Below are 16,605 nucleotides of genomic sequence, written 5' to 3'. Positions count from 1 at the left end.
ATTTTGTCAGGGGGGCCTTATTTAATACAGGGGCTCTGAGACCTATTTAAAGGCCCTGATCACATCAGTCGATGTTGTGCTTTACTGGTGCATATTCCCATAGTCACAAACTAAATTGTATTTCATCAGATTACCACAAACCAACTGCCATACGAGGCAGTGTAATTTGCCCACTTTGCCTGGGTGCTGCCAGAATTATGGAGTAATTAAAGGGGGTAGTCCTGCAGTTTAGTGTAAATAAATATAGGGGACTCACATGAGACTTATTAAAAGAGAATGGTCAAAATCAAAGCTGCAGAAGCAGATATTTTGACTTTTAGTTTCAAGAAGCTCAAGAAAGTCTGGATCCTACATGTCCCATAATTCAATTCAATAGTGTCTTTCATAACTCTTCACCGCCTCCCTAAATGCGCACCTCTGTAGAACCCCACTCCTTTAGTTTGTAAGGTAAACTTTCTGCTGAAATATCTTGAGACTCAAGCCTGGGCTAAGATAAAACTGATGGCATCATTATCATTATGAGTTATATCATTTATGTGAATTGCTCTCCTCAGAGCCATAGCAGACCATGTAGAACTGTTTTTACAGGATAAACAGTATCCCTTGTAATAAGTAAACTGAACTTCACACGTAAAATTGGTGGATTGCCCCTTTAATTGCAAATACAAATTGTTCAATGAGTATGATGAATGTCATTTGCAACTTTTTCCACCAAAAGATTTCATGAAATGTCAAAGTTTAATGATACTGTTTAGTGAACTGAATCATAGAAAAATATATTTGACCTACTTTTCCGTAATGATTTGTATTTTGTGTCTTTGTTGATAGTTATTAGCAAAACAAAAAATACACATACGTATATATATTTCAAATAAGTATTTACAGATGGGGCAGTAGTTGTTTCTGGCAACCAAGAGTCCTAAAACATGGCAAGAGAGCCGGGAGTAAAAGAGAAAATGACAATTGATTCAACACATTTCTTTCATCCATGTTACATACCTGAAGTACAGCTGTAATATTATAGAAGAGACACAGCAGCAACCACCTGATCACAAGAGGAGGAGGGCAATCTACAGAAATCCACAACCATCACCAACAGACCCGGAGAAGCCACACACCACACCTGACCCCACAGAAGCTACATCACCAACATGACCTGCACCCTACAAGGTCAGAGGAGGAGCCACAGACCCACAGAGGTACCTGCCAGCTTTTAATTCCCAGCCACTCTCATCTCCCAGAGACAACGCTCCCACCTCTAAACCACAGGGGAGGGTTGGGGACCCTGAAAAAGTGTGGAGTGGGTAGGAGGAGATGGTGAGGACGGGGTGGGAGGAGGGGATTTAGGGGGGGGGCGATCAGGGGGATCAGGAGCTGGGTTGGTCTCACCTGGTCTCACTCCCGCCAGCATTGGCATTGGGTGGTGGGTGAACGCCATGCGGGGGGACCTCGTCTGGGAGGACAGGGCGCTGAAATCGAATTTCCCCGGCTTCTTAAGAGAACCAGGCGACGAGAGTCCTGGCAAAGAGGGGATCAACAAAATGGCAGAACAGAGACGAGGTTTTAATCAAACATGGCTGCTTTTCTTACTTTGACTCTACTCAAAAAAAAAAAAAAAATTAGAAATATAAATTTATCAAGACTTAAAAAAAAAAATTAAAAAAAAATTGATTACAAGAATCAAATGATTATGATTGGTTGAAATCAATGGATTGATCGATTGATTCATTCATTGATTTGTTTGACTGACTTAACATACAAATGGGTTCTCACAGTCTGTCCAATACTCTATGTTTGCGTACAGTCAGCGGGCTGTACCATGTCTGTCAGTTTGGGGGGGGGGAGGGGGTTGAGGGCAGGGTCCGGTGAGAGGCCATGTTTTGAAGCAGCAGGGGGTCAGAGTGAAGGGAGGTGACGGGGGAGAAAGGGTGAGGTGGGGTTGGGGGGAGGGAGGGGGTACGGGAGGACCAGGGCACAGCGTCAGGACAGAGGAGAGCTGGGAAATGCAATTGTGGTCCAACTATGGTCACCATTGAGTGTGTGAACAACACAGCAAGGTCCTACTCACTGAAATCAATTCAAATGAGACCCAAACTACGTGACTAATCCCAAAACGATCTCAGAGCTCCGGCTCCAGCAGCACAGTCAACAAACACGCCAACCAGCCGACTCACTGCACTTGTCAGGATGCCTCTTTAGAGTGAATGGGATCCTGGATGGCCTCTTATGCGGGGCAGACTGTGTTTTCAATCCACTGCCAGCATGAGCCGTGCAACTACATATAGCTGCATCAGAGCACGCCAAAACATACATCACTGGATCCTCTGATGTAGTGCCCTCCTGGATATCTGTCAGGTATTTTATGTTGCTGCCTTAAGACATATAGTATTTCATAAAGAGGTGCTTGAATTCTCACACACAAACACACACACACACACACACACTGACACAATCTGTTCAGGCTGGGTGGCAAGCACCGGGCAAACTGCCAATGAAGGCTAGATGGTATTGCTGTAGGAAAGATGGAAGAAGTTAAGCAGGAGAGGAGTGGTGATGGCATGGCCGACACACATAGACAAACATATTAAAGTGTCCCCCTCTGTCTATAAATGTCGGCTGAGGCTAAACGGCTGCATGAAATATCCCTCAGTTTGGTAAAAACGGACACACTAAGTATAGGCCTGGCTCACCAGTGGACCAGAAACATGGCCAAAAGTGTGAGAGCTACAGATAAAAGAGGCTCTCTTCTGTGATCAAGGTCTTGTGTGGTGGGTGCTGAGGGAATTTATTTTGATGTATGGTAATCCAAAGGCACAATTTAGACTTTCAAGGTTTGAGGAACGGCGCCAAATGGTGTATCTGACCTCTGCCGGGAACCACAATGTTGAATATACGCTGAAATAAAACTCTGGAAAGAAAAATCCATAAAACAGAGAATAATGAAGAAGCAGAAGTATACAAAAGTACATGAACATGGACACATAGACCTCATTAGTTTTCACTGCAACATACTGAGCTCATGTGTTGTTTGCTTCAGATTTGGTTGAAAGAATACAGTGATAAACATCCCTGGTGAGCAAAAGGCCCATAAACTACTAAACGACACAATATTCACACATATAAAACAAACACACTCAAATAAAGACGTGGGTAATTTCAACATGGCCCAAAGAGACGTGGAAATAGATTTTATGAGCTGAGTATATAAAGCCTAACAGAGCAGATTTCTGAAAAGCTTCTTTTTTTTTTTAAAGCTACACTGGGAAATGTTTTATCACTATTTACCCACAATGCTCATGGGCACCATGGGTGCAGCTGTGCCTGTGCGGGCACCGATAAGTATAGAAAAAGGTGGGCACCAGCAGTTGTGTTCAGCTCGGCACGTCATGTGATGGAGGAGCGGATGCAGTAAATTCGGTTGGGAAACATTTTATTTACTGGTAGAATTATGGGGCAAAAACTAAGATGCTGTCCATCTGGTAATGATATTTCACTTCTGTTAGTATGCTGTCTGTCTGTCTGTCTATATATCTATCTTAGATTTATCTATCTATCTATCTATCTATCTATCTATCTATCTATCTATCTATCTATCTATCTATCTATCTATCTATCTATCTATCTATCTATCTATCTATCTATCTATCTATCTATCTATCTATCTATCTATCTATCTATCTATCTATCTATCTATCTACGTGTACTTGTCCGTCCATCCTTCAAAAAACAAATCAAAATGCCTAAAGAGGTAAAAACTTTTCACTCTTTTGAACTCCACTGTCACTGTTACACATTTTTGGAGGGCACTGTATGTATGCCGTACACTACAAAGGCTCCATTTACTATATTTATATTATTGTATTGGTATTGAAGCATTAATTATAAACTGCGCTCGTCACAAGCAGTAGCATTCTAAAGCTGTATAAAACTGTATACTGTGATCAAGGGGTGAGCAGTTTCCAAACCTTGATGATGTCAGGGTGATGTCATCAGGGTTATCTTGGTTTGGATTGAGATTTGAAAAAGCCTTCATTACAAAGTAGAGGTGTGGGGGTTTGAAACAAGTGGGCATTTAGGAGGTTTAATGAAAAATGCTTTCATGTTGCATGATGGGAATTGTAGGGGCCAGTGTTTATGGAGCTGGAACCATGCTAGAGAATAAACGTCTATATCTCTCAGGGCTCTTTTAAAAAAAGATCACTAATGTCACTGGTGAGCTCCCAAACTTCGGTCATAAGGTCACATTAAAATGTATAACTGGGATTTAGGTTCCTTGATCACACTATTCAAAGCCGACAAACGGAGAACCAACATGCTGTGGATTCAATGAAGCAGTTCCTCTGTGGTTCATATAGGGTTGACTGCGTGCCACCACATCCCAACTTCAATTATAACCATCTTATTATGCATGAACAGCCTTAAATTATACATATTGTTTTTAGTCTCTGTGATATTCCCTAATTAGTCGGTGTCTTGCTGAAATATCTGGTACGATGTGGCTTCTCAGTGAGGAGCAGCAAATGAGGCCCAGATGCCCAATGAAAGCTTTGTCTGATAAAGCTAACAGAAGTTACTCTGATCTCTCCCTTAATCTGTGTGTGTGTGTGTGTGTGCGTGTGTGTGTTTAGATGCACACACCCACACACCCACCCACACACCCACCCACAAACCCACCCACACACACACACACACACACACACACACACACACACACACACACACACACACACACACACACACACACACACACACACACACACACACACACACACACACACACACACACACACATACACAGTTGTTTGTTCTACATTATTTCTGTGTCCTGCTCCTGGCACACTGCACGAGCAGACTGGCAGCCAATTGCTCCCATGACCCTGTAGTCTTGCCACGCTAACAAGCTGGCGACCACACAAACCCCCTAACTGTCACAGAACTGGTCCGCTAGCACACACACTCGCACATACACACACACATACATACACACACACACACACACACACACACACACACACACACACACACACACACACACACACACACACACACACACACACACACACACACACACACACACACACACACACACACACACAACAGAGAAAAAAAGAGTTCACACTCCTCATTCAGGTAAGAAACAACAATGCATATTACCAGAGTTATGTTCCTCATTAACTGACCACCACACACGTCATTAGTACTCATAAACACGAAGGTGATGCGCTTCAGGCAAAGCGAGGAACATAACTGAACATCACAGTTTTATCCCCAAATCACTGGTTTGGAATCTGTGTCAATATCACAAATACATGGGAAATCCAACCCCACTTGCAGACTGAGAAGTGGATAGTGGGTTTTCCCGCCACTGAGCAGCAGGAGCAAGCAGGCAGAAGGAGCGCACGGAGCAGAGCTGAGCAGGAGACAGCGGACTTAATGATGAATTACATGATCACCTGCTATGCCTCAGAGCTTTTCATTCAGGTAGAGAATCACCTCCGGAGCAGGCAGAGGCGGAGGCCCTCCCTGTCCCTCCTCTTCCTCCCTCTCCTCTCCTCTCCTCTCCTCTCCTCTCCTCTCCTCTCCTCTCCTCTCCTCTCCTCTCCTCTCCTCTCCTCTCCTCTCCTCTCCTCATCTCTCACTCCCAACACCACCACCACCATCACCAGAACAGATGTCTGCTGTAACCCAGTAGCTCCCTTCGCTGTAGACACATGGAGGCGCCATCTGGACCGGAACGCTGCTCCTCTCCAGATTGGGGAGTGTGTTTATGTGTGTGTGAATGTAAATCAGAAAAAGAGCATAAATTTAGTTTTGTGCAAGTGTATGTGTGTGTCTGTGTGTGTGTGTCATTTGTAAATGTGCGTGTTAGTGAGTAAGCATGTCTTGCAGACAGAAGGAGCCTTGTGCATTGATGACACACCTGAATGCCTTTAGTTGTGTTTGTTTGGGTCGTATGTTGTTTTCCTGGTGCTGTCTTTCAGAGACAGTTGAGTCAGTCCTACGGCAGGTGGGACGCCACTCAACAGCTCTGTCTAAACAACCGGCTGGATGAAGCACTGCTACTCAACAAACCCTCATTCACATCCCTCCTCCTCCTCCTCCTCCTCCTTCTCTCTGTCTTTCATCACTGGCTTTCTCTCTCTGGGCTCAACAACAAAATTACAACATCCAAAGCACTTAGCTGAACACTGCTGACAAATTCACATCACCTCGGAAACTCTTGTTTGTATTCATGTGGTGTCACAACAACCCGGTTTGTGGATAAGATAATGCACTTAATTACACATTTACAACAGAGTGTACATCAGTATAAGAGTATTCAGAGATGTGTTCAATGCACTAGAGATATCTTTATCCTCCTAGATGGCTGATTTCTTTCACAGATTTACAACAACATCTTTGAGGCAGACAGGCGGTAGATGTTATGGAGCTACTGGGCAACCAAAAGGCTTTGGTGAACCCACAATGGACAACAGCAGACATCTGGTAGAAACACAACCCCACCCAGCATCAGCACAGCCAGAGAACAAGACACGAGAGAGGGATGGAGAGGAGAGGAGAGGAGAGAGAGGAGAGAGAGAGAGGAGAGGAGAGAAGAGAAGAGAGGAGAGAGAGAAGAGAGAGAGAGAGAAGAGGAGAGGAGGAGAGGAGAGGAGAGGAGAGAGAGAGAGAAGAGAAGAGAAGAGAAGAGAAGAGAAGAGAAGAGAAGAGAAGAGAAGAGAAGAGAAGAGAAGAGAAGAGAAGAGAAGAGAAGAGAAGAGAAGAGAAGAGAAGAGAAGAGAAGAGAAGAGAAGAGAAGAGAACGGACGGAAAATGCAGGAGAGCTCTGAGAGCTCACAGGAAGTGCAAACAGAGAGATATGTACACAAGTTGAGGGTGGTGTGAGCGGAAGTAGAGCATGTATACATGTACACAGTATAATGTTTAATGTTCTAACCATGGTAAGGAAACTGCACTCCATCGCTCTCATGCTTAATCTTCCTCTCCTGCACACTGGCCAAATGGTGCTGCACTGAAAGGCCAAACAGGGGAGAAGGGAAGAGTTAACAATGGAGGAGGGGAGGAGAGAAAAAGACAGAGACACAGAGAGAGATGGAAAGAATGAGGGAGAGAAATAGGGGTGGTTAAATAATGAGCAATGGGGGATTTTAATGTTATAGAGTGCAGCAAGTGTCTATAAAATAGTTACATCATTACTGCTGGCAGTATTAAAATGGCAGCCTGTGAGTGGGAGTGACGGTTATAAATTGGAGAATACATGAAAATTTTGCAATTTAATACAATCCCCAAAGTCAGACACTACACCCAAGAGATATACATGAAGTCTGTGGTAAATACATTTGACGTGATACCCATAATGATGGTTAAAAGTGCTGTAAGCCAAAAGGGTGAGTGGTTATGATTTCAGCAGTAAATGGGTGGTTACACTGGTGCTGCTCTGCTGAAATACTCGAGAATACAGATAACGCAAAAATGATTTGGATGGTAAAACTCGTGAGGCATCAGGGGAATATCGGGAAAGGAACAGTTCGACACTTTGGGAAATAAGTTAACTTCACGAGAGTTAGATGAGAAGACTGATGCTCCGCTCACTGTGCATCCGAGTGTCAATCTTTTCATCTAGATGTCAATAAGAAAGCAACTTAATCCCAAAAGGTCTCACTGTTCCTTGAATATAATACAGAAAATACATATAAATATCTCTCTACTCTAACATGAACAATGTACAAAATAAAACACAGAGGGGGACAGAAGTTTATACAGGTGTATTTACCTTTTTTTTTTTTTTAGATTAGAAGCTGCCAGTATTTGGTGAGCTTAACAGTAGCCAAATACAAAGATTGAAAACGGGAAGAAATGGCTAGCCTGGGACTGTTTATGTATTGATTTTAGAATTCCTGAATAGTCATTAAATCATAAATATTTTAATAGTTTATGCGACTATCATCTTATGTTTAAAAAAAAAAGAATCCCATGTTTTTACAATCACCTGGTAGCAATGCGCCACTACCATGAGAAGGTAGCTGTAAAAGCTGTTTGCCAGCCACAGAAGACGACATTACTACCAGGCGCCAGTAAAACGTGTGTGGCGCTGTGTGACTACACATGCAAAGACTATATAGCAAGCCATCAAACCTTTTTTTTGTGGAAAGTCTTAAAAAAAATTAAAATGTGCTGCGTTGCAAAGTTTCTGGTAAAGCTAACATATAATAAGCGTGACACAGCACAAAAACTGGAAACAACCATTGTCTTGGCCGATGGGTAAGGTCACAAAACCTGCTTATTAAAATGTATTTAAACGCAACAGGTATCATGCTGCATCTCACTTATTTTACATCAAGCTGGCTATTTCCCACTGGTTCCACTATTTGTATGAAGTTAGCTGACTGGCTGCAGGTTCGTATTTACTGTACACATGATAAGTGATATCAATCTTCTTAACAAGAAATAAAATCACCTTCCAAACTATTCCTCCTATATGATAAGAATAAACATCCCATTACTATGTTCTATTGACGAACATAAACAAGGCAGAGACATTTGGACCGACTACAGTCTATAAAGCTTTTGAGTTATCCTTGTTATATCTTCAGTATGTGGCTTTAACAGTCTCATACATGACGCTCGTGTGCGCACACGGGATCCTGGGAAACTAAATGGAAGCTGACACTGACATAAAAATTAACTAAGCAAAATACAACTATCCCTGCCACTCTTCTCAGTGACAACAAACACTAGTCAGTACGTTATACACTCAGTTTGTGGTGTGGTTAAAGTGCCAGTTCAGCATGCAGATGGCTTAAGTTTTATTTGCCGAATTTTGAGATTGAAGCTCATATAAAACATTATAATGGAAAAACTGGCAGTAACATGTCATTTGAGTGACAATGACCCAGTTTCTAGACACGATGTTAAGCCAGTTAAGCCACGCTTGATATATCTTTGTTGCAACAACAGAAATCTTAAAACTTGAGCAAATAAACTCCAAACTATCTGCATTGTAAAACCACTGAGAGTAACGGAGAGAATACAGTTTTATGTGTTTTACGTAAACTGGCTCTTTAAGTCCCTGCTGGATGTGAGAAAGGATGCTATAACCTGGCCGTGACATAATGTCGGTGAATGAACCTCGGCTATTGTGCAGGGTGGGGGGAGGGGGTCTTATAAGGTTTAGGTTATAAGTGGAGTAGAAGCTGTGAATGAAAGATGGTGAAATGGAGGAAAGTGAGGGAGGGGGGGGGGGTCAACTGATGAAAAGAAGGGTCAATACAGTGTAGAGGTAGGGGGGAAGGGGTGATGGTGGAAGGAGGTGAGCTGAGGCTGCTGGTCCATTTCAAATCAGTTAGTATGAAATTAACTCCACAAAATATGTGGGCTTAGTTTGACATCTCTGGGAAATACATTGATTTGCTTCCTCACTGAGAGTTGGTTAGGTGAGAAGATCATTACCACTCTAATAACTCTAATACCAAATGTAGGAAGCTGTTGGCAGCTTAGCTTAGTTTAGCACAAAGACTGGAAGCAGGAAAACAGCTGGATTGTCTCTGTTTACAAGTAACATCATCTATGTAGCAACACTGAAGTGACTTCACTAGGCAAAGAATGAGTCCGGCACACAAGTCCCTGTAAAGCCATCTGTTAATCTTACACTTCACACTTTGCGCAGACTAAACAAATAAAATGTAACATGTACGTTTGAGAAGCTGCTGGGGGAACTGTGTTGCCGGTGGACGGAGCGAGGCTAACTGTTTCCTTTCCCCTGTTTACAGTCTTTATGCTAAGCTAACCTGGTATTAGATTCATCTTTCCACAGAGAGAGTGTCAATCTACAGCAAATAACTGTATTTCCCAAATTACTGAACTATTCCTTTAGTTCAGAGAAAAGCACTTTGGATTTTAAAGCTTTCTGGCTCTTTCAAATTTAATGAAAGGTTTGTTTTAGCGGCAGCCTTCATGACTGCATTGTTTAAAAAAAAAAAATCTATATATATAACTTAAACATCAGTTTGATTTTTGTGTCTGAATTGAAGTGGACTTCAGCACAGAAAGTGATGGGGTAGTTGCAGCGGGACTACCTGCATCCACATCATTAGGCCAACCGCTGGACTGAGAGCTGCTGCCCGCTGCCGGGGAACGGCCTGAGTAGAAGACATCATCCACCGGGCTCTCCATCTCACTGTCGTCAATGGACTTGCGCTTGTTGGAGCTGAAAGCAAAGAAAGAAAGAGAGTTTGTTTAATTCATGAAGAAGGGAAGAGTTAAAGGCTATTTATTTTCAGACTGATATGATCTGTTTTTCTTAAAAGTTGTGGGTCTGGGTTTCTCACTGAAACAAACAGACACTACTGATTGGTATTTGGGACTCTAATAAATATACACATATCATTTGTTGGACATTCGAGGACAAATGTGAGCGCTGATTTTCCCCGGAGTCAGAAATTTGTCTGCTAGTAATAAAAATGCTAAATGTTAAGGTTTCTATTCAATGTTGTGTTTTCACATTATGTAATAGGAAGGTGTCAGAGCAACACAACCGGGGACAGCGAGACAAACAAGAGGCCAGAATTTGACCAACATGCTGAGTCCATACTGGCCCGAAGCAGCTACGCGAAGGAAACCGACCGCAGAAAGTGTGCATGGTAACGCTGGAACGCATTCCTGTGTGTGTTTGCAGATTCTTAAAGAGTCATACATCTGTGACCAATAAAATAAAGGGGGTTGTGAACGTACAGCATGTGCGTATCTGTGTGACAGCATGCGTGTGTGGCTTTTGTTCGAGTGTGATGGAGGGGTCTGTGTTAGATTAGTATCAAGGGAGATATTCTGTAATGAGTGTAACTACCTCCGTGGGAGACTTGCATAAAGCTCCATTTCAGTCCTTCAGCGCAAGATGAGCGGGAGAGGACGGCAGAGGGAGCGAGGGGGAACACAGACACAAAAGGCACGAACAGAGACGGGGCGACGGACAGATCGGTGGGAAAAATGAGAGGGAATGAGAAGGATTAGTGATGACGGAGGAGAAAGGGGGAGAGAAAGAGACACAGTCAAAAAGCAGAGCAAGCTTAGCATAAAGAATACAGTCGAGTCAAGAGGTTAGAAAATTAAGAGAGGAAGAATATTAGTACAGAATACATTTTCATCAGGAGTGTTTTGTGTGCGTATGTACCTGGTGGAGGGGGTGGAGGTGATGGAGCGGCGTCCCAGGGTCACCTGGTTGATGTTGTAGTAACCTGGGCTGTCCAGGTCGGCCAGAGAGAAGTTGGGGCCCGTTGCCGTAGCCACCGGAGCTGAGGAATGAACACACGGACAGAGACGCATCCAATATAGGAATATCAGAAAAATGACACACTGCACAAAATCATAGCCTCATTTTCTTATAGGATGATTTTCCTGATGTTGATCTGTTTGTTGGACGGTCATTATTTTGTGTCAGACTTAAACCAAAATGCCTGATTCCCAGATGATGAAAAGTAATATCTTTGATGATCCAATGACATTTCCTCGAGCAGCACCATGAGGTTCACATTGGTTGTTTAGAGTGACGCATCTTTAACAAGCATTGCTGTTTGGAGTAACCTAATCTTAAATTGAGACACGAACCAACAATGTTGGCTCTGGGCGTTTTCATGGGATTTTTGTGGGAATTGTCTTAACAACCATTGGCACCCACAGAGTTGATTCCCATAGAGACATTCATGTCCTCATGATGAATTGTCCTCTGCCTTCTCCAGTGCTCCCAACATGTTAACATTTATATTTCTAGTTCAATAATGTCTGAATTATGTACCTACAATATAACTAGTAAAAATGAATAACATTCTCATCATCTTCAGCTGTACTTTGAATTTAGTGGCAGTTAGTAAATCTTGCTAACAAGCAAAACCAAGATGGTGAATATGTAAACATTATACCTGCTCATGTTAGCATGATCACGGTGAGCATATTAGCTGACATGTTGATGTTAGTTTTAAGCTCAAAGCTGTACTGTGCCCAAATGGACAGTTGCAGAGCTGGCAGCCTGTCTTCTTTAATTGTTCTTTTTCTTTTTGTTAAAAAAAAAAAAAAAAAAAAAAAAATCCCACAAAAAGGCTGGAGCATCATCAGGAGCAATTTAGGTCCCGTGTGCACACTGGGTGTTCATTAGTTATTGTTTATTTGTTATCTCCTGACACCATACTGCTCCTGATGATGGTTTCAAAGTAAAATCAAAAGTAATCCATTCTCCTAAAAAAGGTGCAGATCAAGGATGCTGCTGTATGAAACTCTGCTACTAATGAGTTATAATAAAGTAACTGTATGAAGGGTTCAAGGAATGACAGTAACGGTGATTGACATTAGAAATTGCAGCCGTGACTCACTCTGCGACACGCGGACCAACTCGGCTACGTTCCACACCCCTGAAGTCACAAAGCAGTCCTGGAAACTCAAGTGGCCTGAAGAAAAGACAGAGAGAGAGGAGCGTGTGAGAGCAGACAGCAGGATACATGTACCGAATATTCCTATACAGTAATTACACAAACATACAAGAAGACACACTCAGTAGACACACTGCAGGGTCTGAAAAACACGTGTCGAGAGGTTTGACACGCTGCTGGTGTCGTCCATGTGTTTTCTATAAGATAAAACAGGCCTTTGGTGTGGACATGTTGATTTTTTTTTTTTTTTACTGTTGACAGACCAACATACACAACCAATCAGGCCCAACGAGTGAGTATAATCTATACATAGACAGCTATATCATGTATGATGCACTGTGTATTGTATATACATATATCAAAGTACATATAGGGTATAATGACGCATAATAACAGATATTCAAGAAGTGATGCATACACACATCCTTGTACTTACATCCTTTGAGTCCATTCATACTATCTAACTTTAAAAATGGCTATAATCATGTTTTAAAGTATGAGTGGATCTTGTGATTACTTGTATGAGAGAGGTTTGTTGTGATAATCTATGCAGCTACTCACTTGACTAAGAAGCTACTTTTAGCTTGTTGTTTTGGTTACCAACGCTGTATCTTTACTGTTTTGATCCACTCTCTCAGCACTCATCAGTGTTGTTCACAGCAAATATCTTCGGCACAAAAGTTCTAAAAACCCACTGTATGATACCTGTCCAGAACAAGTAGTAACAAACTGTGAGGTCACCCATTGGTTTGTGAACTACTGTTCTGAAGCCTTGAGTTCGGTATTTTGGCCACTGACATCTTGCTATTTTGGAGCCAGAGTTAAACATATTTGTACAAGCTGGGAAGGAGCGAGCTGTGGATCTGACTCAATCTTCAAGGATACAACGCCTGCCCACCTATAGTGGAAACCTGACGGCACCACAGGCCTGTCAATCAAACAGACATGCCCCCAAACACCACTTTTTGAGACCTAGTATCTATTCAACAATGGAATTATTTTCAGATGGACGGCCACAGTCACTTTAGCGAATGACACAATAATGACTCGTGGCTTCATGAGAGAAGTTCAATGGAAGTTTATGGAGCCAAAACCTTTTTGGAGTCAACTACTAGTGGTCCCTGGTGGTATTGCACACTTCCTATCGCGCCTCACTTTTCAGACCTGTATACAGTATATGCCAACCCAGAACCAGAACCAAGCAGGGGCAGTTTAAGTGAGTCAACATAGTTTAGCATTTAGCCGCCAACAAGACACATATTTCCCCAGAAGTTCAGGGAAACCATAAATAGAGCTAAAAGGAAATACAATATTGAAAGAACACAGGTGCCCATGTATGTTACGCCAAATGACTGATAATGTTTCTCTGTATCAATATGATTTGTGAACAGGCAGCTGTTTATTAATGACGTGCACCTTGTTTCCACTGCCCCTAAGAAGCTAAAAAATTTGCAAATGCAGGTCAAATTTTAAAACCACGTGCTAACTCCAAACTCGTTGAGTTCTTAAATTAAGAGAGAAAAAGGAGCAATATCAAAATGTCCCCAAACAAATGACCATCCTCTGACAGTCTTAAAGGCTCTCAAATTCTGATCCTCGCAAGGGTGCAGGTTCAAGTAGATTAAAGGGAACCCACTCATTTTTCAGGATTTTTATTTTTATTCGGGGACTCCAGCAGAGTAGCTTTCAATGATTTACAGTTAAAACAAAAATCCTTATTTATCTTAATAGTGGTCCTTTATGCAGGCCCTCAAAGCATCCTCCGTCTGAAACAAGTCGTTTTAGCTCCCGTCTCTTTAAAGCTCCCCTGAAAGCTCACTTTCTTTGGATTGGCCACCTTCCAGGAAGCCTGCTGAGCAGCAGCACCCAGTGCTGGTGACCTCCGCCTCGTCCACTGGGTAGTGTGGAGGTACTGAAACGAAACGGTAAACCTACTAACATAATTTCTCATTCTTGATCAGATATGCCAACTTCTAAAATTCATCCGTACGTATTCGAGCCAGCATTCGATCCGGGAAAAGAGGGTGAGCAGCCCGAAAATCTGCAACAACGAAGATTAGCCTACAGCATGACGTCTGCGGTAAATATTATTCTCATTACCAGCTTATTGTGTGACTTAACAGTGGATTTAGTCTTTCAATCATAAACTATATATACATTTTGTTTGTATAAATACCGATGTTAATAGGTTTACGTCTGGGATATACACTTAACATGGCTATTAAAATGTATTTCTGCTGTCACCACACAACTGTAAGTACTAGTGTCTCCTCGGACTATCGGTCTGCAGATGACCATATAAAGAAATCCGTGATGAGCCGACGTCAACTCTCTGTGAACAAAGTGTTCAAGCAGTGTCAAGCCAGAACTACTTTTAAATATGTTTACCTCATTGTTTGAAACTTTGCTCACGTTTGACATGAACATGCATATGTACACCATTCTGAAGTTTTCTCAGCCTCTCCAAGGAAAGTTTGTGTATGACACTCTATAATGTCCATATCTGTAACATCCAGGCCTGTTCAGTGTGTTTATAAAAGATGTCTCTAGGGTTGAGTGAATTTTAAATCCACACCCTTCCTCCAAACCTCCTCTTCCATTTCATCCTCCTCTCCAACTGTCCATCACTCCTCTCTTCATTCCATCACCTCTTATTTTCTTTTCAACCCCCCCCCCTCACCACCACACACACACACACACACACACACACACACACACACACACACACACACACACACACACACACACACACACACACACACACACACACACTTTTCTTTTTTTTCCTCCCATTCTCCATCTCTCCCTCCTTCCCTCCATCCCTGCCCGGGGTTAACCACAGCGGGGACAGCGCATGAGGTCAGTGCTCGGCTACGGCAGCGGCCATGTGGTTCCCATCTTCCAATAACGTCAGTGTGATTTATGAGTGGCCCGCCACAATTCCAGCTCAGCCCCCACGCTGCAGTACCATCAGCTCTCCTTACCATAATAAACTTAGATCCAACTCTGCCGGGACACTCACACACAGAGAGGCCTGTATGGAGGGGTGGTGTGCATACATGTGCATGCGTTTTAGGGTCAGTATAGCTGTGATTGCATAGGCACAGGTATGTCAAACAGTTTTAGGCATGTGTGCGTGTGTGTACACATAATTAGTAATAATAAGTACAGTGCACACTTGTAAACGTACCATTTGGTGGGGGCTTGACGTCTGTGTCTCCTTGCTGGTTTGAGTTGTCTGATTGTCCTGATTGTTCTGAAAGAGATCAAAAAAAAAAAAAAAAAAAAAGAGAGCGTGGTGAGTCAGGTGGACAGATGTCTGGCCACTACCCAAGGTGAGGGGGCAGGTTAGCATCAGAGGGAACTCTTCAGACACTTGGCGGGACATGGCGCCTTCTTAATTTTTTCCATGAAGGGGAGACAGACGTGGGACTGAGATTAAAGATGCAAAGGTGCATATTTCCACCCTCAGTTGAAAGTCATAAAAACGGCCAAAATAAAAGGTCAATATCCTTCTGGAATCTGTCACAGTGGGAAAATCACTTTCACGGTTTTGCACACTTTTTTAACTTTACAGGACTCCCACACATTGGAATATGCACACACTCTATCTTTGTTTGGGCCTCAGCGTAGGTTGTGCAAAGCGCTTGAAATCCTACACGAAAGGAAATTGTCTTGTAAAATGTAAATTTTGTTTAAATAGAACTTCTAGTGTGCGTTTATTTTAACAATGCCACTTCTCTCGGTTTATATTCATTTATTTTAGGGACTCCTGCTAAAACACACGCGCGTACACACACAATATCAGAAAAGGCCTTTGATCGTGTAAATTGGCTGAACTAGTTCCAAGAAACCTCAGCTTTCCTGCTGCTGACTTGTAAGTTGAGGCGTAATTGTAAGATGTGCATTTTGTCATCTATTAGAATGCTTTTCTGCTGTGTGTTTAACTCAACAAAAACACTTTTCTCACTTTGTGTACATTTCTTTCTTGGGACTCCCACATACTCAATTGTACACTCACTATTTTAGTTAAGATGTTGAACAGGGTAGGTTAGGATGAAGTGTTAGAGGTCCTAAGAAACATGAATAACACATATTTTGAAGTTTGGGGCACGTTTACCTTCAGTAAACCGAGAAAGTGTCTTTCCTGGACCCTAACACACATTTTACGAAAGGCTCCTGGCAGTGT

General features: G+C 42.5%; 1 protein-coding gene across 15 annotated transcripts in view; it reads right to left on the bottom strand.

Annotated features, from left to right (window-relative positions):
* The window catches only part of nfixb (nuclear factor I/Xb), a 142,144-nt gene that overhangs the window by 16,658 nt on the left and 108,881 nt on the right, over positions 1-16,605 (bottom strand). For 9 of the 15 annotated variants that reach the window (XM_069710130.1, XM_069710132.1, XM_069710136.1 and 6 more), the window contains 7 exons: positions 15,607-15,672; positions 12,360-12,434; positions 11,168-11,288; positions 10,844-10,879; positions 10,077-10,207; positions 6,938-7,012; positions 1,390-1,518 (listed from right to left, as the gene is read on the bottom strand). In XM_069710130.1, the coding sequence (XP_069566231.1) occupies positions 1,390-1,518; positions 6,938-7,012; positions 10,077-10,207; positions 10,844-10,879; positions 11,168-11,288; positions 12,360-12,434; positions 15,607-15,672 (633 nt within the window). The remainder of the gene's footprint in view (positions 1-1,389; positions 1,519-6,937; positions 7,013-10,076; positions 10,208-10,843; positions 10,880-11,167; positions 11,289-12,359; positions 12,435-15,606; positions 15,673-16,605) is intronic. The other 6 variants (XM_069710134.1, XM_069710145.1, XM_069710129.1 and 3 more) reach the window with 4 other exon arrangements.

This window comes from Brachyistius frenatus, unplaced genomic scaffold (assembly GCF_029030835.1).
Source record: "Brachyistius frenatus isolate BFR_SWC_R1_liver_20210118 unplaced genomic scaffold, ASM2903083v1 Contig_90, whole genome shotgun sequence".
NCBI classification, from domain to species: Eukaryota; Metazoa; Chordata; class Actinopteri; family Embiotocidae; genus Brachyistius; species Brachyistius frenatus.
This window is presented reverse-complemented; position numbering and strand designations above follow the sequence as displayed.